Consider the following 27,911-nt stretch of genomic DNA (forward strand, 5'->3'; position numbering starts at 1 on the left):
CGAAACGTACATATGTGGAGTTATAACATGGGGTACTGGAGGCACTTCAACTACAAACTCCATCCTACATCGAAGATCTCGAAGGAGATTAACATTTTGGTCGAAAGAGAAGATGTACGGTTCAATCGCCCTCTCGAGAGCCTCACGTGTTGCTTTGTTGATAACATCTCCACATACAATTATTCCAGACACAGGATGGTAGACATTGAGGTGTGGACGACGATGTGGAATATCCCCATAAAACTGAACAAACTGAACCTGATTGGGGATTGTGCATACGTTAAGCACATCAGCCGAAACGTCAATGTTTCTGCCGTCAATATTAGACTGGAAATTCATGATGTTTGAAAATGAGCAGCAGGAATACAATGTACCTCTGTCTCCAGTCACTTGCTGAAGTCCATGCCTGGCCCACAATAACTGCAAATCATTACTTGAAATTGTTACACCAACATGTACTGTCGTCTTTCTTATCATATTGAAACCGGTAAGAGAAATATCATGTTTTGTTCGTTCACCAAATCTGAATGCAAATATTATGGGAATGAGACCATCTGGTAATGTTACCTCGTCAACTGCAACCTGTAGCAACTTCAGAACATCCATACATTCGTCCGGCATAATTGTCCAATGCTTTACACTGTGCAAATCAACCTTAATACAAGTGTTTCGAGCCCTACCAGCCAGTGCAGCACCAGCTGCTTTACATTTCAGAGTTGTTCCGACTGATTTAATATAATCGAAAGTCACTTTTGTCATATTTAAAAATCGTATTTGTTGAAAAACTGTGCCGGGGAGCGGTACAACACCCAGCCATATATGCCACGGGCCTTCAATAGATATTTCTGTGCCCTTACACTGTGCTAAGACACTCAGTGTTTTTTTCGGAATAGTGACGAAGATCTAAATGTTTCTTCAACTTTGGATAAATATTTTCCAAACTATTAAAATCATTTCTTAGTATTGAGATATGTGTCAACGGAAATGTTATTCCTGCAAAGCTTGTTAACTCGACTACTATTCCATCGATATCTGGCTGGAAATTCATTGAAGGAATGTCGCACTGGGGCAGTTTTGTCGCTCTTACAACTATTTCGGCGTTTCTATTCAATAAATGTGACACCTCCTGATTCGCTTTTTGCCATTCCGACATGAAGTTGTCAGTATTTTCCACGGCACACTGATATAAGATTGACTCTACAAGGAAAAAAAGTATAAGCTGTTATTAATAAAAAAAAACGCCAACCAAACTGTCCTTTTTCTATAACCAATGAAAACACCTGCACTTTTACTTGCAGAACACAGAGATAATTCAAGTGACCACTAAAATACAACTTGTGAATTATGTCATGTGAAATAATGCAGGAAAAGTCTGGCTAAATACAGATTGTTGTTATAATATTAAAGTGCAATTTTGAATGATCACCATTTCAAAAGAAACATTTCAATACTATTAAATCATTAAGGAGGTGACAGGAGGATCTATTAAAACCTGTGTAACTTGTGAATCTAAGCAGGTAAAATTTAAGATGGAAGTGCACCGATGTGTTATACCAATCTATACATCAGCTCGCAAATCTCTAGTAAAAGTTGTAGAATGGACTTCTGTTATCAGTACCATAATTATCATCGAAATATTTTGTTTGTCTCCGATTTATTTGAACAGGATGAAATATTGAAATCAACGATTTTACTAAAAAGAAGTTTTACTGCAATAATCATAAGTTTACCTGTATTACTGGGCTCATTTTCATCTGGTTCATCTGGTGTCTGAAAATCAAGAAAAAAAGTTGAATAATTTCTGTTATTTAGACGTTTGTTCAGATGACGAGGAAACACTCTATACGAGGTTTTTGACAACATTATCTCTACACACACGGACACTACTTTGTCCTTTGCGAGTGAATACAGTTACTGTGACTAGTTGTGTAGATTAACAACTTGCATACATGATTAACAAGTCTCATACATTATTATTCTCGCGTAGAGATTTACAAATGAGGATGCTTCGATTTGAGCGAATTATACAGTTTTTTAATGCCAGTACAATTGTACACAATGTATTTGATACAACACCGTGACGGGTCAGTTAAAAACACGAGAAGAAACATTAACACGTGTTACTATAATGCTATGGATACATGCAAAAAGCTAAATCACAAAAATACTGAACTCCGAGGAAAATTTAAAACTAAAAGTGCCTGATCAAATGGCAAAATGAAACGACAAAAACACATCAAACGAAAGGACAACAACTGGCATACTCCTGACTTTGTACAGGCATTTCCAAATGTAGAAAATGGTTGAATGAACCAGGTTTTATAGCGCTTAAACTTTCACTTGTATGACAGTTGCATAAAATTCCCTTATTCTTACATCCATGCGTGAACAAAATAGACATAATTGGTTAAATAGTCAAAATATGGTCACAGCACTGTGTTACAATCTCAAAACAAACAATCATTTACAAAAAAGCACAAACAGCATCTATAAAAAAAAAACACATTCATGTTTTCGCGTGTTTTGCGTCAAAAAATGAAACGGCACATAGGAAGAAATTTTGTCGTTCAATGCATGTTCAAAACAATTATAGTTCCGGATAGGGAATTGTGGTACGCAGAGATAAACAATCCAAAATGATGTTTGAATTAATTTCAGAAACATACCGAGTTTATAAATTATCTAGAAGTTATTTTAAGCGGTAGCCATATTTATCGCCCCGATATAGCCGTCTTGTACGAATGTGACGTTCAGAAACCATCAATCAGAAACATAAACAAAAATCATGTTTACCTCTACTATCCTCTGTTCTTCTACTTCTGGCTCATGTTCATCTTCGGACATGTTATCAATCAATTTTACGACTAAAGTTGATATCATGTCTTTAACCTATGAATGTAAAGTATGCATAACTTTATATGTGTGTGAAATTGTTAACCAGGTATGTATTTAGATAAGGAATATTAATTATTGCTTTCAGTTCATTGCTAATGTTTGCCTATTCGTTTATTTCACCTTGTATAATTGTCCAAAATGGTAAACTACAGAGTCTAAAATGAAGTAAACGAAGTACTTTTCTGTGGAATAACAGTATTAAATGAATATTTGCTATATAGATTTAACCAAGAAGACTTTTCTACTTACATGTCCATGTATCCTTCTCATCTTATCAATTTCTAGTTCTAAAACAAAGTTCAATTGATTTTAGGGATATCTTTGCTTTCTGTTGATTATATGTATTTTATGTTTAATTTATCAAAGAAACAACAACCCAACATCAATGTGCGCAACAACCCAAGTCAACAAAATACAAATATATATATATATTATTTAGCATTCGTCTTTACATGTTTGCCACATGATCACCCACCAAATGTAAAGTCAAGGTAATTAAATACCTTGACCGCATGTAGTAGTCAGCACCTCTGGCAATGCAAAGTAGGCGCATGGTCATAACAAAAGTTGTAAGTCATGTCTATGACTTAAACATCACATTTGTTTTGTCAACATTCAATCTATCTAGGCCTGGATAAGTTTTTTAATAAACTAAGTCAGTCAGAAAATTCAAATTATACGAGTGTCTATGAATACAACTTTAACACGCTAATTAATACTTTAAAATAGTTCCAGCATCCGATTCCAAGTGGATAGATGCACACGACCGATGAAGTTAGGTTGACGACAAGCGAAATATTAGGTATATCTATTTAAAATTAAATAGAACTTTTTAGATGAAAATTGATGAATTAAATTGCTGACAAATAAACATAAATTGATAATAAACAATAATATAACATCGTCAAATGCTTAAAACATATTTATGATGTCCATTTTCAGATTCGCCTTCGGTATTTTTAGATAGTTGATGTGATCTAGTAGTCCAGGGAGCTGATCATGATGCTTACCAATGGAGTACCTGGTGTATCAATGGTGTCAGTTCAAATCCCGTTGAAGAACCCTGTTGGGATTAATTTTTTGACCTATATATACAACTTCCAAAAACATTGAAACTAGCGTAATATACTTTATTTTTCCATATTTTGTTTTCATGTATACACAATACAGTATTAAACTGTATACAAAGAGAATAAAATAGTCGTATATACATGCAGGAGGTTTGACATGCTTTACACCCGATTGAACACATAATTTTTCTCCAAAATGTCTTGCACCAAGTCAGGAGTATGACTGTTGTTATCAGACGTTTTGACACTATGTATGTTGCCGTTTGCACATCTGGTAGTTTAGTGTTGCTGTTGGTCCATTGATTTCATCTTGTAATTGATTTGTTTCCATCGTTTTTATTTGTTTACCCGAATTTGTGTTCGCTTAATCGAATTGTGACCTTTGAACATCGGTGTACAAATGTTGGTTTTATTAACATTTCCTTATTTTAAATATTGGAATAATTGTTTTCAATAAAAAGGGAATATATAAAAAAGAAGATGTGGTATGATTGCCAATGAGACAACTATCCACAAAAGACCAAAATGACACAGATGTCTACATGCAGAAAAAAATTTCGTTTCATATCTTTCTTACCTCCATTCAGCATACTGGCATATAATGGTGAAATCATTTGTATTTTTTTCAACAGCTGAAAAATAAAGAGGTGCATCACTTTGTTTTCATCGATTATTTTTTGTCATTTTGTATTTGTTTTTATAACGTAAGTATTTCTGGATTATGCATGTATTTATATATGATGTTCACAACTTTTATGTCCACATTGATGATGTGAGTGATGAATATTTCTTTTGCAATTATTACATTAATTTTACATGTTATGACATATATTACATATTTAAAACCATAACACATTTATTTCATCAGGTATATGATAACTGTTCAAAATTGCAATATTCCCAAATCAAATAATAGCGCTAGAATACCTTATCAATTCTTTGCTTTTTTTTCTGAAAGAGTTAATTAAAAAATGAATAAGAAATGTCAGTGTATGTCCATAATTCGATATATTTTACTCAACATTATTTCAAAATGTCTGTAATTCTATTTTCATCATTTCAAATAGAGAGTTATTAAAGAAAAGAAAGTCATATCATCATGTGAAACATTTTTATTCACGATGCATAGGTTCGATATATCAAGATGCAATGTAGAATTATTAGGTTTGTATTAAGTTTAAGCCATCTCTTTGATTATAAAGATATGAAACTTACTTCCTGTGACGTTTCCATTGACACTGAAAATATAAACGATGAAATACAACACAAATCAAGTATAGAAAATGTAATATAAAGTAAAAAAAAAACCACAATTATAATTTAAATAGAAAAGTCTGCTTCAAATGGAAATGCAATAAATGTGCTTCGCCGAGCACATCTGGATAAGACCGCAGAGTTCATTCTGAACAATTGGGACACAAATTAACACAATATTCAAGCGCGATACAGGTCTGAATTTGGATTGTTATTATATATTTGACACATAATAAGTTTTTGACACAGAGTAAATGTAGTAAATAACTTGGAATGTGATATTTGATCTGAATTTATAGTCAATTGAAGTTGTTGTGCAATACACTGTCTTGTTGCGCAATACCTAGTAAATCTGTGTTCAGACATATAGTTATTACAAAGAATTAGCAAAATGAATTGTGGCTTCCATTTGTTTTTTAAATTGATAATTATTAAATCTTGATGAAACAAAACTCCCCGAAAAATTACTTGAAGATTGCTCTTTTTGTACAATGTGGTATAATTTAAGAGACATCCATTCACTTTTGTTTGAAAACTAGTAAAATGCTTGTTTTTGGCCCCTAATTTCTGATCAGTTTTGGAAATTATCTACCTAAAAACCCTCTTCTTGTGGAATGGAACCTTGCAATACAACTTCAGAGCAATCAAAATACTTATACACGAGTTATTGTCATGAAACTAGAAGACAGATTTATCATGCCAATTATTGGCCCCTTATTCGTAAATAGTTAGGACATTTATCAAAAACCAATCCCAACCTTCCTTTCGTTGTAATGCACAGTTTGTTTTAATTTCATAGAGATCAATACAATTTAACTGAAGTTAATGTCCGGGAACCAAATGTCCTGTGACGACGACGATGATGACGTCATAGAAATATGCCAGCTCAATTATGTTGCGGTCGTATAAAAACTCAACCACATTAAACAAAAGAAAACAGATGTGGTATGCTTGACTTGGTACCGGCGTTGCCTTGTGGGTAAAATGGTGGATTAAACCTTGTTGTAAAGCTAGCTAACACTCTCCCTCATACGGCAATCAAACATAATTTCTCTATTTGACACAAAAGTGTGAGCAAAAGAACAGAAACATTCATGTTTAGTGAGTTTATAATTCGCGGCCGAAAGAAGCTTTGATAGGCGTTTCAGAATTTGTCTGATGAAAGTGAATGAGCAGAACAAAAGGTGTTAATTATTAAAGTAACAATGAAATTCTGCATGGATAACAGAAACTTGGCGTCAGTAGAACTTCGAGATCTTGATTTTTTTTTCTATTATCTTTTAGGGCAAACCAGTAATTCATAGTTGAATGATTTAAAATAAACTCGATTGGACTTGATATGTTTCAAAATCTATGGAATTCCAAATATTTGTGTCCTAGAAATCAAAGTCCTACTGAAACTGACTGTCCATGTCCTTGACCTAATACACACAAGCACAATTGCTATGGTAAGGCGTAAAATAAATACCTTCTTTTTGCTGTCCTATTACCAGTTGATACACCTCTTCCATCTAAAGAAAACAATTCGATAATATTTATTGAACTGCATAAAAAATGACACATGTATAGACACACTTTTTAAAATGGGTGCTAAATAAACGACTGTTAACACTTATGCAGTAGGGTTTATTTTGATGAAAAGACTTTATACTGTGTTTTCAAAGTGAAATAAGACCTGCCTATCATAACAAAATTATTATTAATTACTATTATATACGGTGTTATCTTCCTTCGCTAATTGCATATCACCCTGATATCACTCCGAAATTCTCATATGACTAACTTGAAACATGAGGAGAACTTATCAGCATGTCTGAGGATAGATTATCAGTGACGTCACAATATGTGAGATGAAATTATCAAGCTTTACATTCGTTGAGCGTGAACACTGCTCAATGGGAAGGGAACGATACCCTACAAATAGTGTGGTAACCAGATGATCGCATGTTCTGCCTTAAATACCAGCCACTCGACAAATTATAATATTCGTTGCTCATTCAATACACTCATCTCCCTTTAATGTTCACATTAGGGTTCATGGTATATATTTCAAGATGTCAATTTGTAGAAAACATGGTAATCTATACTTTAATAGTAAATATTGCAACCAACCTTGTTTCCTATCATATGCACATACGAAGCTTCCCCTGGTTCTATGGTAAAAAAGAAAGAAAAGAATAAATATATAATTCATATAAATATTATACGTCAATCATGTCAATTTATATAAAGTAAATCATCGTATATGTTTAAGTAAAGTGAGTCATTCATTGCTGCATACGATATTAGTTCAGTAACTTGTTTCAAAGATTTTAGCATTTACTTGTCCATTATGCCAAATTGTACCCACTGAAATAATTTTGAGCAGCTTAGTCTCATGCAACCTTCTCAAATGAAAAACCTTTCACACAATGTTTAAATAAACAACACTTATTATTATGTGGGTAAATAGGAAAATCAAGCAATTGAATGGACAAAATCCTTTGACAAGGATTAAAACAAAACACTTGAATAGACGAATGGGTACATATGCATTTACATTGATTCAAGAGTAACGGTTAAATCCAATGCAAACTGGCGCGATTTGTTTAGACGAATACATACCCCACAATTTAATTGCCTCTTCAATCAGGTCCTGTACCTCTTCTACTTACAAAAAAGATCCAATATTTGTTGTCAGGTGATCAATGATTGGGAATGTTAAGATGAATAAAGTGTTATCTAAATTTCATCTTACAGAAAATATTTTACTCGCATTATCCAAGTTTCGTGATAGATCCTTACTTGAATTACTGCTTTTGCTTTAACATTCTATTTCATATTGTCATAAGGACACACTTATTTCTGCAATATCACAGAATATATGCTGAGGGGATTTTGGAATGAAATATTGTCAAGTTCCCCACAAATAACACGCCGTGGTAGTGGTACCACCTGTCATTTTCATTTATATTAATGTTATAAAAAAGAAGATGTGGTATGATTGCCAACGGGACAACTGTTCCCAAGAGACCCAAACAGAAGGTTTTAAATTGTGCATATGCTTTCAGTGCCTTATGTCATCGAATCACTTAAACGAAACATTTTAATATTTGAAGCTGGTACAACTTTGTCCTGTGCAAAAAGTGTGTTGGAAAGATAAAATGGCAAGCCATTGCTAATATAAAAATAGTAGATAGCCTTCCATCAGCGATTACTTTTGGAAATTAAGAAAATAATTGCTGTGTTCTGATACGTTACCTTATAAAATATGATGTTCATTTATTGACAAAACTTGTAGATTCTACATAAGAAAAAAAAGACAAGTAGTATTATTACAGAATATTTATAAATTGACTGCGTGAATTATGTCCAGTATATAAATGGGTTATTGTCTCTGATTTTCATGAGTATTCTGTTATTTTGCAGGGCGCAGCTTTATTCGACCGCAGAGGTCGAACCGTGAACAGTTAGGCAAGTATGGACACAACATTCAAGCTTGATACAGCTCTAAATTTAGATTGCGATTAAATAGTTGACACATCAATGGTTTCTGACACAGAACAAATGTGGTCTAATGAACATATTTTTTTTCGCTTTTGAGCAATACACCTTGCTGTTTAATATTATTCCCGTTAGAAAGAGTTTGCAACAACAACTACCGGGTACTCATTTTAATACATCATAGAATATTGAAAAATGAAATGACATACAGTCATGCTTAAAATTAATATTAATTAAAAGTAACTTCCCCATTTCCATTATCAATTTTATCTAACATGTCTAAATATAAATTTACAGCTAATCATCTCAAGACAATCATCAATTCTTATTACATTATTTTCGAGCAGTGTAAGTGAGGTAATCAAACATATTTATAACAATATTCTTGAGATGGAATTGCCTTACCTCCGTTACACTGCTTTTACATTATCTAAATTGTCCTTTAACCAAAAAAAAACTTGTTTCCCCCATTTTTGCCCCTAGTACCTACTTGATTTTAAGTCTTAACCTCAAATAACAATCCCTTGGTAGTATGGACACTTGTGGTATAATTTCAGAGAGATTTATACACTAAAACACAAGTTATTGACTGGAAACTACAAACATTTAACAAACCGTTAGGACCATCACCTCAAAAACACCTTCTACCTGTGGTAAAAATGACATGGTTGTAAAATTACGATACAATTGAAATTCTGCTACACTAGTTGATTTCAAGAAAAAAGAAAAAATGCTGGTTTTTGGGCACCTTTTGGACCCCTTATTCCAAAACGGATGGTACCATCATCCCCAAAATAAAATCCCAACCTTCCTTTTGTTGTATTGAACCTTTTATTTAATTTCATAGAGATCCATTCACTTAAACTATAGTTATTGTCTGGACACCAAATGTGTGTTCGGACGAATCAGATGACGACACCTTACCATTATACGATTTTTTTGTTTGCGGGTATATAAAACCCAGACAATATGTATTATTTTCAAAATCAACTTTGCTGTAGTAAAAATTCAGCATGCGTAGTAACAGATCAAAAAGAATAGTTCTATCAGTCAGAAAACAAAACCTGCCCCTCCCAAAAATATCAAACATTTAACAAAGAATTTCCGTTCATGTATAAGACGTAGATACATTTTCAACTATGTAAAAAAAGGAAGTTGCAGTAAATTAGATCTGAACCCTGCGTACACGTTACAACTCAAGATCGCAAAACCCCAAACCAAATATAAAAGCATTAGTTTTCATGTGAAACAAGAACATATTTACGAAAAACTATCCTTGTCGTAAAATGGTTGAATTTAAAAATATCTACAAACAGGAAGTTAGTGCATAATAGATCTAAAATGCTTTATGTAAAATCATGAAATTCGCAAGATTTAAAAACTCTAATCTATTTTTTGAAAGAAAAAAATAATAATAGTAGAAATTCTGTTTTCCATACATTCTTCTGCATAGGCATTTCTGATGTGCATTAGGTAAATTTCTTATGTTGATAATTTCTTTTAACAAAAAGGTAATGACTGTGATAAAACAAAATATATACGTAGAAGGTATATATCACAATGACAACCTCTTTTATTGCAAATTATTTGTGTTTCCCCAAATAAATAAAACATTAATTCAAATAATTCATTATTAAAGTGTTCGATGAAAGCAATTGTAGTCTTAGAGTAGTAAAATTTACTGACCTGATATCAATAAGACTTTGTAACGACTGATTCTCCTCCTACTTTCTATCGTTTTCAATGATCGACCTCCCTACTATTTGTGACGTTTGACACTCTTCCTCCTTCCTTTCATGACGTAACGGGAAGGAAGGAGGAATGTATCCTATCAAGAGGAAGGATAAAGGTGTGTGGTACCAAGAGGGAGGAGGAAGGTCTGCAGAGAGCATCGGAAGGAGGAAAATGTGTTGTGATATGAGGCTGGAGGAAGGTATGTGGTAACAGGAGGAAGATGGAAAAAGGAAGGAGGAAGGTGCGTTTTAATGAAAAGGAAGGAGGAAGGTGCATTTAAATGAAAAGGAAGGAGGAAGGTGCGTTTTAAATGAAAAGAAAGGAGGAAGGTGCGTTTTAAATGAAAAGGAAGGAGGAAGGTGTGTTTAAGAAAAAAAGAAGAGGGAAGGTGTGTTTTAGGGAAAGGAGGGAAGGAGGTTTTCGGTAACAAAAGGAAGGAGGAAGGTATATGTGGATGCATGTTTGTGTGTAGGGTTCCAAGGGAAAGAAGGATGGTGTGCGGAAAGAGGCGGAAGAAGGAAGTTGTGTTTAGATTAGGGGAAAGAGGATGGTATGTGGGATATAACAAGAGGAAGGAGGAAGGTATTCGGTAACAAAAGGGGGTGGTTTGAGTGTGTGTGTGTGGGGGGGGAGGGGTCAGAATATAAACTGCAATACTTCAACATATAAAGACATGCGGTCTTCAACCTAATCATGCTTGTCCAAAAATACTGGTCCGTTGGGTCGATTTTTTAAATTTCAACTGATCGGAGCACAGGATCATGTTGGGATGTGAAAAAAAGATTGACCTTGAAAAGACTGAAGCCCAATCCAGACATTCCCCTCAACTTTCAAACTATAAAAGATAAAGACTTGCGGTCCTCACCACAGGCTTGCTCGTGAAAAGTACAAAACCTAATGGGTTCGATTTTGTAATTTCAAGACTATCAGATCATAGGATCATACTGCGATTTTGAAGAGATCGACTTTGGAAAGTACCAAAAACCCTAATCTGATCATCATCCCTTCAAAACTGTATTTTGTAAGACGTTTGTAAAAACACTTAATACTAAAATACAATCGGTACCCTCTTGACTAACGCATTCAAAGATAAAGAGTATAACGATCTTAACGAATTTGGGGTTTGGAATAGGGTTAAGGTTTGGGTTTGGGTTTAGGTTAGGGTTAGGGTTTGGGTTAGGTCTATAGACACATTTGGGGTATAGACATATATGGACGGATATATTATTGTTGGAGGTTGAGGTTTGGGTTAGGCAGAACTTCTCTTTTCCGGTTAGGGTTAGGGTAAGGGTTAGGGTCCAACATTATGTCTAACCCTAAACCTAACCCTAACCCTAAGTACAGTGCGCCTTTGACTTCAATGTTCAAACAGGTGTAGAATGGATTTAAATAGATATAGTTTCTTACCATCAACTGTTCCGAAAAGCTAAAAAGGTTATCTAGAGGATGGGACTTGTTAAAGTTACTGAAGTGAACAGCCGCTTTTTCCGACCTCACTGAAGAAGCGTTTGCGTGAGAGTGAAACCTAAACCCGACATTTACTCCAACTCCAAAACTGACTCTAATCCTAATCCTAATCTAACCCTATTTCTAACATTACCCCTAACCTTAACCCCAACCCTATTCGTTTGGGAGAACATGTGACAACAATACCAAAACAGGATATGGACGTGCATTACTGCAGAAGTTGTTCTATAGCAGTTCGTTAACAATTTCCTTTCAAAGAAGTCAATAAAACGTTGGCAAAGAATTACCTTGCATGTCATACAACGCAAAATCACCAAACTCATAACGAAATATAAAATAATTCGTTTTCAAGGGAACCAAGAAAATATTTACGTAAAACCTTCCTTGTGGAATTTTAAAATTTCGGCGAACAAGAAGTTGATGCATATCAGATCTTAAAAAAATCGTGTAAAATATGTAAAATCTTCAAATGTGAAAAAGTATTGTCGTGAGGCATTTCTTAAAGACCTTGAAAAATAGAGGGGTAGGCATGTGACTGTATAAACTAACGTTTTGTGTCAACAGGCCAAGGTGTATTAAAAATCGGGTTCGTTTAAAGATATGTCCAAACTAAGCTATAAAAAATGTGTAAAAAACCTGCCGTGGGTAATTTTTATAGACTTTGATAGATATGGGGAAGGCATGCTGGACTTTTAGACATCAGTTTGGACCCCTTATAAAGACTAATCGAGTTAACCCATCTGGATCTTCTTGACCTTTAGGACCTTAGACCTTTACCTATCATTTGCAGCCAGTGTATATTTACATTATAATATGCAATTTATCAGTCATTGCTCTTCATTTTTGAGGAGATATGAAAACAATACCAAAACAAAGTCTAGACATGCGACACTGCATACAGATGGTCTGAAGCAATTGGTTTTCAAAGAAGTCAATAAATGCTTGACAACATTAAATTGACTTTGGTATCCCCAATATTAATGGAAGAATGTACATATAAAAACTGACCTTCTCACAGTGTATGAAAACCTCTTTTTGATATCTTTTTGAAATTTTCCTGTATATATGTGACAATTATCGTGCGGAAGCATCAATCGTCGTCCCGAGAAAGCAGATCGGTCAGCTTTTCGGGACGACAATGATCACCCGGGTGCTAAATATGTGATCTCAAGTAACTGATGTGTTGAAAGTGTTTACCAAACCTTATTACTTTTAATTGACTGTGTTACCCCCAATATCAATGGACGAAAGGATTTATACATACAATCGTTAAGACGACAATTTGTCTGTGTACAATAAAAAAAAGTAGTTTCTGAATAAGACACGCAATGTCAGTTGTCCCTCTAGTGGTGGAAGAAAACACTAAATTGACTTTGTTTCCACCAATATTAATGGACGAAAGTAAATATAAAAGCTGACCTTCTCACAGTGTATGAAAAGCCTCTTCTTGATATCCTTTTGAAATGTTACTTTATATATGTGACGATTTTAGTGCGAAAGCATCAATCGTCGTCCCAAATATCAATAAAACTATACAGTAAGAGCTAGATACAACTTCCTGTAAAAAGCCTGTATATATCTACTGTACATATCTTTTGACAAAGAACTTACGGTTTCAAAATAGTAAGCCTTAACCTTTTAACTTTTTGAGTGTTTATCATAATTGAGTTTTTAATAATTTGCTGTTAGTTTTGATTATACGTGCACCATTATTCGTATATTTGTGATTTATTGTAATGTTTTGAAAAAAATGAAGAAATATGTCCAAGTGCATTTTTATATTGAGAAAAAGAAAGAAAAGTGTCTGTATCGAAAACGAAAATAATAAAATGTATAATTTATATATTCGTGTCTTTGTTTGTAATACAATATTCCTTGAGAAAGACCTTAACGGGTCGAAATATTAGGCTGTATTTATATATTTACCTTATAGTAAACATCGCCTCCTTTCTTTTTGTGATAGGGGTAACGCATTGGCAAAAGGGGAAGCTGTGCATTGATAGGTGAATGAAGGATGATTTTACGTCAGAAAATGCAAGAGAAAGAGTGTCAAATGTCATACATTGAAGAAGGAAGGTCCGCAGAATAAAAACGATAAAAAGGACAGCGATATTGAAACCCGACCGTGCCAAACCTTCCTGGGTAGTCAAGGTTCGTTAAAAAAGACCTTGTTGGATATTAAATTGAAAGTAACTCTTACAGAAGAGAAACACATTTAGGTGTTTTTTAGAGAATGTGTGGTTCGTTCGTCAATGCATTGCATCATGTAGTAATCTACCATTGGCAGATAAGGTAAAGTATATTTTAAAGTGTTCTTGACCCGGAATTAATTGAGAATCAAACTCCTAGTATATTAATATCTATATTATTTATTAAAAGATATATATATTGAACTATATTTTGTCATCATCTGTTTTAAGGTAAAACACATTGTCCTATGTGTCATTGTATAACACCAAAAGTGCGGCATCGCAAACAAAAGCAAAACAGTATGTACTACAATATGCTTTAACAAAACTGTTTTATTTTCACTATGGTCTTGCCGGAGAGTCAAATCTTCGCTCAACATTTTGGACTTATCACACTTCTCCTCTCTTTCTTTTCCGCTGCCCTAAAAATATATATAAATTGTGACAAGTGTAGTACATAATTACACATTGCATAACATTTATCAATAATGTAGTCTAAAAAAGCAAAATAGTTTTGACAAATATATTCTATATTTAAGTATGAAACATACTGTTTTAAGTGACTTTATCTTTCAGTTCTTTTACGAAAAAGTGTTACACATGTAGAACACAATAACACTTCCATAACATTTATAAATAACGTATTCAATTGAAATGCATTTAAAAAAATAAAATTGAAGCAAATGTTTACTCTGACACATATACTTCTATATTTTAGCATAAAACATACTTTTTCAAGTTCTTTACTTTATCTTTTAGTTGCTGTAATGAAAATTCGTCCTCCATCCATATGTAAAGTGCTCACCAGCCATTTTTAAGTTTTGTATTACAAAATCGGCTGACGACCAGGTTGGATTGGAATTGTTATTGTACTTTATAATGTATTTTGATTGTTCATCTTTGAAATGTCCTGAAATTAGATTGAAATGGTAGTCAAGATCATGTATGATATCAATTGTACGCAAGTCAAATTAATATATACAGAAATCACTTCCGCGACATAAAGTATCTACGCCTTATTTTCAGCCTAGTTGTGCGTATTTATATTGGCGTTTTATCTGCTTTCAAATAAACTATTTGAATTAACACGACCTGATTATAACCGGAATTGTTTTGTAGATAAATTGATTTGGTCAATGAGTACATGTAGTAGTGTCAACTCCTATCTAATGATGAAGTACATGTTATGAGCCGTGTATATAACAAATTTCAAATGCACAGTTAAGTGAACGCACACAATTAAGTGAGCGCCTGACAGATTAGGTAACTGGTAATAGGTATTTGTGGTATTAGTGAAGTATAGCAAATTTGTATTATGTAGACAAAATAAGCGCCTTATGTGGTATAATTTCTAATCAACTCCATTATTCTATATTAGTAACATATAAAATTGATTTCTTTGATTCGTCTTTTTTACATCATGCTCTCTATCAACTAAATTGAAACTTGTCATTTTAGCAGTATAGATGGCTGGTTGTTTTCGTATGTAATATAAATACCTTTAGGTTTAAGCTTTGACTTCGATGAACTGGGTTGAGATGGTGTTCTGCCTTGGGTAAACCATTTCTCGCCTTTTACAATCATAGTGTCTGGCAAAAAATAATGATAATTCATTAACTAAGATTTGTTCTTACCTTGTATTACACTAACGTAAATATTCGCTAACGATTGTGATCCTTGTGCGACATTTTCATTCATATTAGATCGTGTTTACAAAGTTATAGGTTTCATTGTTCATTTTTGTCGTATTTTGAAAACAAATTTAAAGAACAAATAAATAACGGCTTATGATATTCATACCAACAATCCTTTACAGTTTTTATTGTTTTCTGTCATAAGATTGTTCTGTATGGCAATTTCAAGGTACAGTACAATTGTTTTTAAATGTCTTAAGTTAAACATGTTTTGCAATGATCCCTCCAATACAATCATGTGTTTTATGTTTAATCAAACATTTGTAATTCTAAAGTCATCATTACCTTAATTTCCCTTCAGTAAATTTGGAAGTCTTTGGTAATAGTAAGTTGTTAACGGAGAAAAATATTAGATTACAAACCTTTCTTTACAGATTTTTTCTTTTCTGTTTTGCAAAGGTTGGGATTGGTCTGCGGAACTACAAAAAAGAAATAATTTTGTTTACTATTTCATTTTTAAAAATACCATAAGATATTGACAGAATGAAGAAATGAGTTGCTTTTAGAACTTGTACAAAATGCTCTTGTTTGTTTTACTTACCATTTTGTTTGGATGTTTTAGACTGTTCCTTTTCCTGACATTTCTGTAATTTGTGTAACTCTGTAAAAAAAGATTTAAAAGTAGTTATCGGAAATCGTCATTTGCAAATCAATGATCAGTTATCAAAGTTGCTCAATTTATTGCAGTACTTGTAATTTAGAATCTCTTAAATCAATAAATCATGAAAATGTTATGCAGTAACCTTTAATCCTCACTATTGCACAATATCATTTCATTATGCATGTTTCCATTTTCTAAACTTTTATATTGTGACCATATAATCGTATATATTGTTTGAACATTTTTGAGCTTTTAAAATTATACTTACTTTGCAGTTCTTCAATCACCTGTGTCAAGCTTTTTCCTGAAAAAAAATCAGAAAATGTTTGTTTTTCCTTGTTGCTATCTACCATGTCTACCCATCACATACAATTCAAAACACAGTTCATGCACGTACAAAGTAGATTACTTACTTTTTGGCTTCCCTTTGGCTGGAAGTATTGGCTCTGGTGGACTGTTCTGTTTTGGAGGTAAGGTATGCTTGGTAGAAGATGTCACATTTATTGGTTCCACACACAGCATTTCAATCACTGTTGAAAGTAAAGTTTAATAGTTTAATAACATATATAACTTAAAAGTTAAGGTGAAAAGTATAATAAGGAATTACATTTGATATACACACCATTCTCTCGAACCTGCTCTTCTAAACATACTCTGTCTGAAATAAAAAGAACGAATATTGACAAACTTATTGTGAATTCGATTTGGTCGTTTATGTAACAATTTGATTTTAAAATCTCTGAAAACACGTTAACCCTCCGCATGTTTATGTATGATTCAAGTCAGGAGCCTCTGCTTTTTGCTAGTCTTGAATTTTTTTGTTTACTTTGTTAATCTTTATGTTTCGGAGTTTTATGTGACGCCCTCTTTCACTGAACCATGGCATATTTTTGTTTAATAGGCCAGCTTGCTGCCCAGTGCTGTATTTTCCCGCTTTTGGGAAGTCCCGTTGTTGGCCTTGGGCTGTTATTTGCTATGTGGTCGGGTTGTTGACTCTTTGATACATACGCTGTTTCCATTCTCAATTTGCTTGGACATAACGATGGAGTTGAGCAATGAAAGGTAGATAAATATAACACTATATATTTTACCTGCTCCACCTGTCTGTTTCTGTTCTTTTTTCATTTCTACTTCATCATTATCAATCTTATCCTCCTTAGCCTCCTCATCATGACCATCCATATGATCACTGCTATCTTCGTCATCATCATCATTCCCACTGTGTTCGTGTGTAGTGTTTCCTTGGTAATGCATGTATTGACTATCTTCATCCTCATCTGATGTTGTGTCATCCCTCTGTGTGCTGTCTGTTTGCCCGCTACTCTCAGTTTTAGAATTTGCTGATTGAAAACATCAGCAATATTATCACACACCAAAACATCTTCGATATCAACAACATAAGCAATTAACAAATTATATAATTTATTAATTTCTATAACAACAGTGAATTTCTGAGCAATAGCCTGTTGAGTTGTACATTCTCTATACAACTTTATATCGACATTTTTATCACAGGTCTATTCCCAGCCAAACGTTAAGAAATTAATTTAGTATTAATAAAACATAAGGGCCTTGGATGGCATTTTTTCTCATCAACTCCATAGCACTATAATAGTAATATATAAAGTTGATGTTTGTGATTATTCTGTTTACGTCATGCCCGCTACCTTGTATTGCACTAACATACAAATCCGCCAACAATTGTGATCCTTGTGCGAAATTTCCATTCATATTGGATCGTATTTAGAAACTTAGTTGTTTCATTGTTCATTTTTTGTCGTATTTTAGAAATCTTTAAGGAACAAATAAATAACGGCTAGTTATATCAAAAACAACAATCTTGTTCAGTTTTACTTTTTTTCTGTCTTGAGATTGTTCTGTATTGCAATTCGAAAGCTTTTTAACAGAACAACTGTTTTTAAACGTCTTAAATTAAACATGTTTTGCCACGATTCCTTCAACCAAATCATGTGTTATTGTTTAATCAAATGTTTTGTAATTCTATATTCATAATTACCTTTATTTCTCTTTAGTAAACTTGAAAGTCTTTATTAATAGTAAGTATCAGTAGTTGCCGTGGAAAATATAAAATTACAAACCTCAATTTACTGATTTGTTCTATATGTTTCGGAGTTGAATGTGACGCCCTTTTTCACTGAGTTAGGACAAATTTTTGTTTAAAGGGTTAGGCTGCCTCTTAGTGTTGTATTTTCTCACTTCGGGGAAGTCCAATAGTTTGCCTTCGGCTGTTCTACTCTTTGGTCGGTTTGTTGACCCATTGATGCATACGCCCTTTTCATTATCAATTTGCTTGGAAATAACGATAGAGTTAAGCAATGAAAGATAGATAAATATAATACAATCTATTTTACCTGCTACACCTGTCTGTTTCTGTTCTTTTTCTATTTCTACAGCATCGGTATCAATAATATCATCCTTAGGTTCCTCATCATGACCATCCATATGATCACTGCTATCATCGTCATCATCATCATCCTCACTGTGTTCGTGTTTAGTGTTTCTTAGGTACCGCATATATTGACTATCTTCATCCTCATCTGATGTTGTGTCATTCCTCTGTGTGCTGTCTGTTTGCCCGCTGCTTTCATTTTCAGTATTTGCTGTTTAAAAACATCAACAATATCAAACACGAAAACAGCTTCGATATCAACAACATAAGCAATCAACAAATTATATTATTATTTTCTATAACAACAGTGAACTTATGAGCAATAGCCTGTTGCGTTGTAGGTTCCCTATATAATATTTGTTATTGACATTTTTATTACAGGTCTATTCCAAGCCAAGCGTTAAGAAATGAATATAGTTGTGACTGTATTAAGCGATACAAAAAGACAATTATTTACCGTTTATAAGATATGTCATCATTGCTCTCAAATCCATGTTCCCTTTTGTTACTTCTGCTTTCAATTCATTCGCTTTAAAGTTTATAAATAATGCTTTCAATTCCATGTTCACATTTCTTATTTCCGCCTTCTATTCATCTCTCTGAAAGTAATAAAACTGTGTTTTATTTTTTTATTTCATTGTTTTTTAATTAAATGATATGTATCTTGTTCAAGTGGTAATGCGCATTTCATAACTAAAATAAAACTGGAATTAAAAGTTGCATACCTACATTAAAAGATTCATTTGTATCTGCCTGTAAATGATCCAACTGTCTTATATTTTGTCATTTTATCTTATGTTATATTGTCATGATTAAATTATAGTTTTGCTTTTGCGTCCACAATATCAAATGAGTACATAATACTGAATAGTTCTTATTATTTTTACAGATTTTATTCCCTCCTTTGACTTACCATTTGATGCATTTGTATTTTTATCCAATTATCCATTTCTGAAGAAAAAAAACAAGGAATATAAGTGTAAAAAATAATGTCATAGATACGATTATTTGAACATGAAACATGTTATACATGTCATAGTTAAAATTCAACTTTACAATTGGATTGGAGGTTGTGCAAATTATTGATAAAGAAAATATATGTATACAAGTCTATGAAAACTAATAGGCAGACAAACAGACAAATGTGGTATTTGCAAATCATTTAATTGTTTTAAGGTTTTGATAATTAAACACTCCAAATCGTTTTGGAGAGAGAAAGCAATAAGAGTACAAATTCTAATTTTCTTAAAATATTCTGCATATGCATTGTTAAAGTGTATTAAGTAAATCACATGCGTTGAAAATGTCTTTTAAGAAAATGCAATCCGTATTTGATTTTTGCATAGTAAACAATTATTTTAATGAAAAAAATACATTCCGGTTATTAAATATAGGGGATAAAATGTCTACATCGGAATGAACACTTCTGTCATAGCATTTTGTTTCGTGTTTCCCAAAAGAAATAAAGCATAAATTCAAACCTTCATTATTTAAGTGTTCAATGATAACAATAGTAGGCACACAAGTAGTAGTACAGTAGCAGATCAATTTATTTGTATACCACTAATCATTAAGTATAAAGTACGCGTAGAGAAAACAAATACCGAACGTGCGAGGGCTTGACCGCCAGTCAGTGTCGTACACTCATCTTCAGTTGACAGTTGAAGCGATAATATTCACATAAGAAGAAATATGTAGCAACAAGAGAAAGAAGGATGTTTTATTAATCAGATTTTCTTTGTCTTAATTGTTCAATAAAATAGTAGTCATACGAGTAATGCATATTAACTAACCTAATATTGTATAAGACTTTGTGCCGATTGTATATCTCCTTCGTGCTATAGTTTTAAACGATGGACTGTCCTCCTTTCTTTATGACGTTTTACATTATTTTCTTTTAAAATGTATACATGCAGTTCGATGAAATATACCATAAAGTATTAAAGCACAGTTAATATTAGATTAAAGGTAATAAGAAGGGGTATATGCAAAATAATTGTATTTTTTTTAATTTAAAATCGTTATGGAACCGCTGAAAATATATCTTTTATAGCAGAACTTTGGTGTTTTACCAAAAACAAAAAAAAACACATCGATTCTTCATTTATAAATTGTTCAAGAGAATGGTAGACATACGAGTAGTAACTATCAACTAACCTGATATTTGGTAAGACTTCGTGCTGATTGTAAATACATCTTCGTGCTATAGTTTTAAACGATTGACCTTCCTCCTTCCATTTATGACGTATTACATTGTTCCTCCTTCCTTTTTTGACGTAAAGGGAAGGACAAAGGGAGATGTCGAAGGTCAATAGAAAGGAGGATGGTGTTTGGTAACACAATGAAGGATGAGGTAGGACCAAGGCATGCGGTAACAAGCGGAGGGAGGAATCAATACACAAACCTTCCTCCTTCCTATTTCATTGAAATCACACCTTCCTCCTTTCTCTTACCACAACACATCTTCCATATTTACACCCGGTAACAAGAGGAAGGATGCAGAAAGAGGAATACCTTCACCCTTCCTTTTTCTTTTAAAACACACCTGCCTCCTTCCCTTTTCCTTCTTCCTCTTGTAACCACACACCTTCCTCCTTCCTCTAATCACAACACATCTTCTTCCCTCCGCTGCTCGCCGCAAACCTTCCGCCTTCCTCCTGGCGCCACATGACTTTATATCCTTCCTCTTGAGATGATACATTCCTCCTTCCTTCCCTTTACGTCAGAAAAAGAATGAGGAAGAATGTCAAACGTCATAAACGGAATGAGGAAGATCAATCGGTACTATCCCGTATTGATATCAGGTCAGTAACTTTTACCTACTCGTATGACTATTATTGTTTTCATTGAACTCTTCAATAATGAATTATTTGAATAAATGTTTTATTAATTTGGGGAAACAAACATAGTTGCAATAACACAGTGTGATGTATGCTTTTTCGAATCCTTACATGTATTATTGGTCTGTATTCTTTTTTTGATAAAATGAGCTGTTGACTATCAATAATCATATAGTCATTGCCTTTTTGTTAAAATACGTTATCAACATAAGTAATTAACCTAATGTAAATAAGCAAAGCATATACAGAAGAGTGTATGGAATCAGAATTTCTACTATTATTTTTTTTTCTCTCAAACACACGATTAGAGTCTTTAAATTTTGCAAATTCGGATCTGGCAAAGATTGATGATTTTACATAAAGTCTTTTTTTTAGATCTGATAACTTCCTACATGTCGATATCTGAAATTTAAGTTTTTTTTACCCGCGGTAACAAGAGGAAGAATGCGGAATGAGGAATCATTCTGTCTTTTTCTTTTAAATCACATCTGCTTCCTTCTCTTTAACTTCTTCCTCTTGTAACCACATACCTTCCTCCTTCCATTTATCACAACACATCCATTTCCTTCCGCTTCTCGCCGCAGACCTTCAGACTTTCTCTTTGTGCCACACACCTTTATCCTTCCCCTAGGTATTTGACATTCTTCCTTCCTTCCTTCACGTCAGAAAGGAAGGAGGAAGAATGTCAAACGGCATCAATGGAAGGAGGAAGGTCGATCATATAAAAAGAGAGAGGTCAGTAAGTTTTTACTACTCTTATGACTACCATTGTTTTCAATGAACTCTTTAATAATGAATAATTTGAATGAAACATTTATTTATTTTGGGAAACACAAATGATTTGCAATAAAAGAGGTTTTCATTGTGATATATACATTTCGTATCCTTATGCGTATAATCTAACAGTATTCTCTTTTTTCTATAAAATGAGTTGTTGACTATAAATAATCACATAGTCATTACCTTTTTGTTGAAAGACGTTATCAATATAAGTAATTAAACTTATGGGTTAGGGTTAGGGTTAGGGTTAGGGTTAGGGTTAGGGTTAGGGTTAGGGTTAGGGTTAGGGTTAGGGTCAGGGTTAGGGTTAGGGTTAGGGTTAGGGTTAGGGTTAGGGTTAGGGTTAGGGTCAAGATTGGGACATGGTAGTGTACTTTGACGAGGGTTAGTGAAGTGCCCTTTCTCACTTCTGCGCATGTCTGCCCTTTTTTGTGATTGCGCATGCGTCAGAAATTTCAAAAAATATTTCTAAGTAAAGAGTATGAAAAGTGCCTTTGACTTCAATCTTCAAACAGATGTAGAATGGATTTGAAATGAGATATTTTTATAAAGTTAACTGTTCCTAAAAGAGGGAAAAGCAATCTAAAGGATGAAAACGTATTGGTATCACTAAAATGTACGGCCGCACTTTCCGACCTCACTGAAGAAACGTTTGTGGGAGAGGAAAGGCGAACCCCGAGTTAACCCCACCTCCTAAACTACAACAGATAAAGACTTGCGGTCTTCACTACAAGCTTAATTGTCCAAAAGTACTGGCCATACCGGGGTCAATTTTTTAACGGCAGGCCAATCGAAGCATAGGATCATGTTGAAATACTAAAAAGATCGACTATGAAAAGTACCAAAAACCATAACCCGACCCCCCCATCCCTCCAAAATTGTGATTTTTTAGAAGTTTGTGAAAAAACTTAATACGAAAATCCAATCGGTTACCCTCCTAGACTTACCCTTTCCGAGATGGAGTGAGGCCTCCAAAACAACAATTTTTACACATTTGGGGTTTGGGTTAGGGTTAGTGTTTGGGTTAGGGTCAGGGTTAAGGTTAGGGTTAAGGTTAGGGTTAGGGTTAGGGTAAGGGTCAAGATTGGGACATGGTAGTGTACTTTGACGAGGGTTAGTGAGGTGGCCTTTCTCACTTCTGCGCATGTCTGCTCTTTTTTGTGATTGCGCATGCGTCAGAAATTTCAAAAAATATTTCTAAGTACAGAGTATGAAAAGTGCCTTTGACCTCAATCTTCAAACAGATGTAGAATGAATTTGAAATGAGATATTTTTATAAAGTTAACTGTTCCTAAAAGATGGAAAAGCAATCTAAAGGATGAAAACGTATTGGTATCACTAAAATGTACGGCCGCACTTTTCGACCTCACTGAAGAAACGTTTGTGGGAGAGGAAAGGCGAACCCCGAGTTAACCCAAACTCCTAAACTACAACAGATAAAGACTTGCGGTCTTCACTACAAGCTTAAAGCCTCTTCCATATTTACACCCGATAACAAGAGGAAGGATGCAGAAAGAGGAATACCTTCACCCTTCCTTTTTCTTCTAAAACACACCTGCCTCCTTCCCTTTTCTTTCTTCCTCTTGTAACCACACATTGTCCTCCTTCCTCTTATCACAACACATCTTCTTCCCTCCGCTGCTCGCCGCAAACCTCCCGCCTTCCCCCTGGTGCCACATGACTTTATATACTTCCTCTTGATATGATACCTTCCTCCTTCCTTCCCTTTACGTCAGAAAAAGAATGAGGAAGAATGTCAAACGTCATAAACGGAATGAGGAAGATCAACCGGTACTAACCCGTATTGATATCAGGTCAGTAACTTTTTACTACTCTTATGACTATTATTGTTTTCATTGAACTCTTCAATAATGAATTATTTGAATAAATGTTTTATTGAATTTGGGGAAACAAAAATAGTTGCAATAACAGAGGTTTTCAGTGTTATGTATGCATTTTCGAATCCTTACATGTATTATTGGTCTGTATTCTTTTTTTGATAAAATGAGCTGTTGACTATCAATAATCATATACTCATTGCCTTTTTGTTAAAATACGTTATCAACATAAGTAATTAACCTAATATAAATGAGCAAAGAATATACAGAAGAGTGTATGGAATCAGAATTTCTACTTTAATTTTTTTTCTCTCAAACACACGATTAGAGTCTTTAAATTTTGCAAATTCGGATCTGGCAAAGATTGATGATTTTACATAATGTCTTTTTTTAGATCTGATAAGCAACAACTTCCTGCATGTCGATTTCTGAAATTTAAGGTTTTTTTACCCGCGGTAACAAGAGGAAGAATGCGGAATGAGGAATCATCCTTTCTTTTTCTTTTAAATTACATCTGCTTCCTTCTCTTTAACTTCTTCCTCTTGTAACCACATACCTTCCTCCTTTCATTTGTCACAACACATCCATTTCCTTCCGCTTCTCGCCGCAGACCTTCAGACTTTCTCTTTGTGCCACACACCTTTATCCTTCCTCTTGATATTTAACATTCTTCCTTCCTTCCTTCACGTCAGAAAAGGAAGGAGGAAGAATGTCAAACGTCATATTTGGAAGGAGGAAGGTCGATCATATAAAAAGAGAGAGGAAGTTCAAATGGTACGAAGTCTTATCAATATCAGGTCAGTAAGTTTTTACTACTCTTATGACTACCATTGTTTTCATTGAACTCTTTAATAATGAAATATTTGAATGAATCATTTATTTATTTTGGGAAACACAAATGATTTGCAATAAAAGAGGTTTTCATAGTGATATATACATTTTCGTATCCTTATACGTATAAAATAACAGTATTCTCTTTTTCCATAAAATGAGTTGTTGACTATGAATAATCACATAGTCACTATTACCTTTTTTGTTGAAAGACGTTATTAATATAAGTAATTAACCTTATGTATATCAGCAATGCCTATGCAGAAGAGTGTATGAAATCAGAATTTCTACTGTTATTATTTTCTTTCGAAAACATAAAAAGAGTTTTAAAATCTTGCAAATTTGGATCTGGCAAAGATTCATGATTTCAAAGGATGCATTTTTAGATCTAATATGCATCAACTTCTTGTTTATCGATTTTTTAAAGTTCAGACTTATTTACACACGGTCTCAAGAGGAAGGATGCGGAAGGAGGATTCATCCTTCCTTTTTCTTTTACAACACACCCGCCTTCTTCCCTTTACCTTCGTCCTCTTATTAACACTTACCTTTCTCCTTCCTCTTATCAAAACACATCCTTCTCCTTCCGCTTCACGCAGCAGACTTTCTGCCTTCCTCTTGGTGCCACACACCTTTATCTGTCCTCTTGATAGGATACATTCCTCTTTTCTTCTCTTTTCGTCAGAAAAGAAAGTAGGAAGAATGTCAAACGTCATGAATGGAAGTAGCAAGGTCGATCATTTAAAACGATAGAAGAAGATCAATCGGTACTAATTCTTATTGATAACAGGTCAGTAAATTTTACTACTCATATGACTTCTATTGTTTTCATTAAACTCCTTAACAATGAACTATTCGAATAAATGTTTTATTTATTTCGGAAAACAAAAATAGTTTGCAATACAAGAGCTTTTCATTGTGCTGTATACATTTTCGTATCCTTTTACGTATTATTGGAATGTATTATTTTTCTTCTATGAAATGATGTTTAACTATCAATAATCACGTAGTCATTGCCTTTTTGTTAAAATACGTTATCGACATAGGTAATTAACATAATGTAAATCAGCAAAGCCTATGCAGAAGAGTGTATGGAATCAGAATTTATACTATTTTTGTTTTCTCTCGACAACATCATTAGAGTTTTTTAATCTTGCAATTTTGGATCTGGCAAAGATTTATGATTTCACATAAAGCATTTTTAAGATCTGATAAGCATCAACTTCCTGTATGTCGATTTTTTAAATTTAAGACTTAGTACACGCATTAACAGGAGGAAGCCTGCGAAAGGAGGAATCATCCTTCCTTTTTCTTTTAAAACACAACTTCCCCCTTTCCCTTTTACTTCTTCTTCTTGTAACCACATACCTTCCTCCTGCCGCTTATCACATCACATTCATCTCCTTCCGCTTCTCGATGCAGACCTTCAGCCTTTCTCTTTGCGCCACACTCCATTATCCTTACGCTTGATAGGATAGATTCCTCCTTCCTTCCTTCACGTCAGGAAAGGAAGGAGGAAGAATGTCAAACGTCATAAATGGAAGGATGAAGGTCGATCATATAAAAAGAGAGAGGAAGTTCAAATGGTACGAAGTTTTATCAATATCAGGTCAGTAAGTTTGTACTACTATTATGACTACCATTGTTTTCATTGAACTCTTTAATAATGAATTATTTGAATGAATCATTTATTTATTTTGGGAAACACAAATGATTTGCAATAAAGGAGGTTTTCATTGTGATATATACATTTTCGTATCCTTATACGTATAATTTAACTGTATTCTTTTTTTTATAAAACGAGTTGTTGACTAAAAATGATCACTTAGTCATTGCCTTTTTGTTAAAATACGTTATCGACATAAGTAATTAACCTAATGTAAATCAGCAAAACCTATGCAGAAGAGTGTATGGAATCAGAATTTATACTATTTTTTTTCCTCTCGACAACATCATTAGAGTTTTTTAATCTAGCAAATTTGGATCTGGCAAAGATTTATGATTTCACATAAAGCATTTTTAAGATTTGATAAGCATCAACTTCCTGTATGTCGATTTCTTAAATTTAAGACTTTTTACACGCAGTAACAGGAGGAAGCCTGCGAAAGGAGGAATCATCCTTCCTTTTTCTTTTAAAACACAACTGCCTCCTTCCCTTTTACTTCTTCTTCTTGTAACCACATACCTTCCTCCTGCCGCTTATCACATCACATCCATCTCCTTCCGCTTCTCGCTGCCGACCTTCAGCCTTTCTCTTTGCGCTACACTCCATTATCCTTCCTCTTGATAGGATAGATTCCTCCTTCCTTCCTTCACGTCAGAAAAGGAAGGAGGAAGAATGTCAAACGTCATAAATAGAAGGAGGAAGGTCGATCATATAAAACGAGAGAGGAAGTTCAAATGGTACGAAGTCTTATCAATATCAGGTCAGTAAGTTTGTACTACTATTATGACTACCATTGTTTTCATTGAACTCTTTAATAATGAATTATTTGAATGAATCATTTATTTATTTTGGGAAACACAAATGATTTGCAATAAAGGAGGTTTTCATTGTGATATATACATTTTCGTATCCTTATACGTATAATTTAACTGTATTCTTTTTTTTATAAAACGAGTTGTTGACTAAAAATGATCACTTAGTCATTGCCTTTTTGTTAAAATACGTTATCGACATAAGTAATTAACCTAATGTAAATCAGCAAAACCTATGCAGAAGAGTGTATGGAATCAGAATTTATACTATTTTTTTTCCTCTCGACAACATCATTAGAGTTTTTTAATCTAGCAAATTTGGATCTGGCAAAGATTTATGATTTCAC

The 27,911-nt window shown here is 33.6% G+C and overlaps 1 protein-coding gene across 1 annotated transcript; it reads right to left on the reverse strand.

Annotated features, from left to right (window-relative positions):
• Window positions 1–853: 853 nt before the first annotated feature.
• LOC134703347 (midasin-like) lies at window positions 854–26,541 on the reverse strand. The gene is made up of 16 exons (XM_063563467.1): window positions 26,455–26,541; window positions 25,635–25,760; window positions 23,973–24,084; window positions 21,312–21,512; window positions 18,760–19,008; window positions 17,479–17,727; window positions 16,801–16,917; window positions 16,328–16,387; window positions 16,149–16,205; window positions 15,592–15,681; window positions 5,181–5,203; window positions 4,543–4,597; window positions 3,145–3,182; window positions 2,794–2,889; window positions 1,731–1,770; window positions 854–1,197 (listed from the first exon to the last, which is right to left on the reverse strand). Exons 1-16 carry the CDS (start codon window positions 26,539–26,541, stop codon window positions 854–856), a joined length of 1,944 nt encoding a protein of 647 aa, XP_063419537.1.
• Window positions 26,542–27,911: the final 1,370 nt, after the last annotated feature.

This window comes from Mytilus trossulus, unplaced genomic scaffold (assembly GCF_036588685.1).
Source record: "Mytilus trossulus isolate FHL-02 unplaced genomic scaffold, PNRI_Mtr1.1.1.hap1 h1tg000981l__unscaffolded, whole genome shotgun sequence".
NCBI classification, from domain to species: Eukaryota; Metazoa; Mollusca; class Bivalvia; order Mytilida; family Mytilidae; genus Mytilus; species Mytilus trossulus.

What these genes read in the sequence shown, in the direction of transcription:
- LOC134703347 (XM_063563467.1), bottom strand. Translation starts at nt 26,541, where the DNA reads ATGGAGTGTGGCGCAAAGAGAAAGGCTGAAGGTCTGCATCGAGAAGCG. An exon ending in TGATAAGCGGCAGGAGGAAG is followed by an intron (nt 25,761 to 26,454) that starts GTATGTGGTTAC and finishes TCTGACGAAAAG; the next exon opens with AGAAGAAAAGAGGAATGTAT. An exon ending in TGCCAGTATGCTGAATGGAG is followed by an intron (nt 3,183 to 4,542) that starts GTAAGAAAGATA and finishes ACTTTGTTTTAG; the next exon opens with AACTAGAAATTGATAAGATG.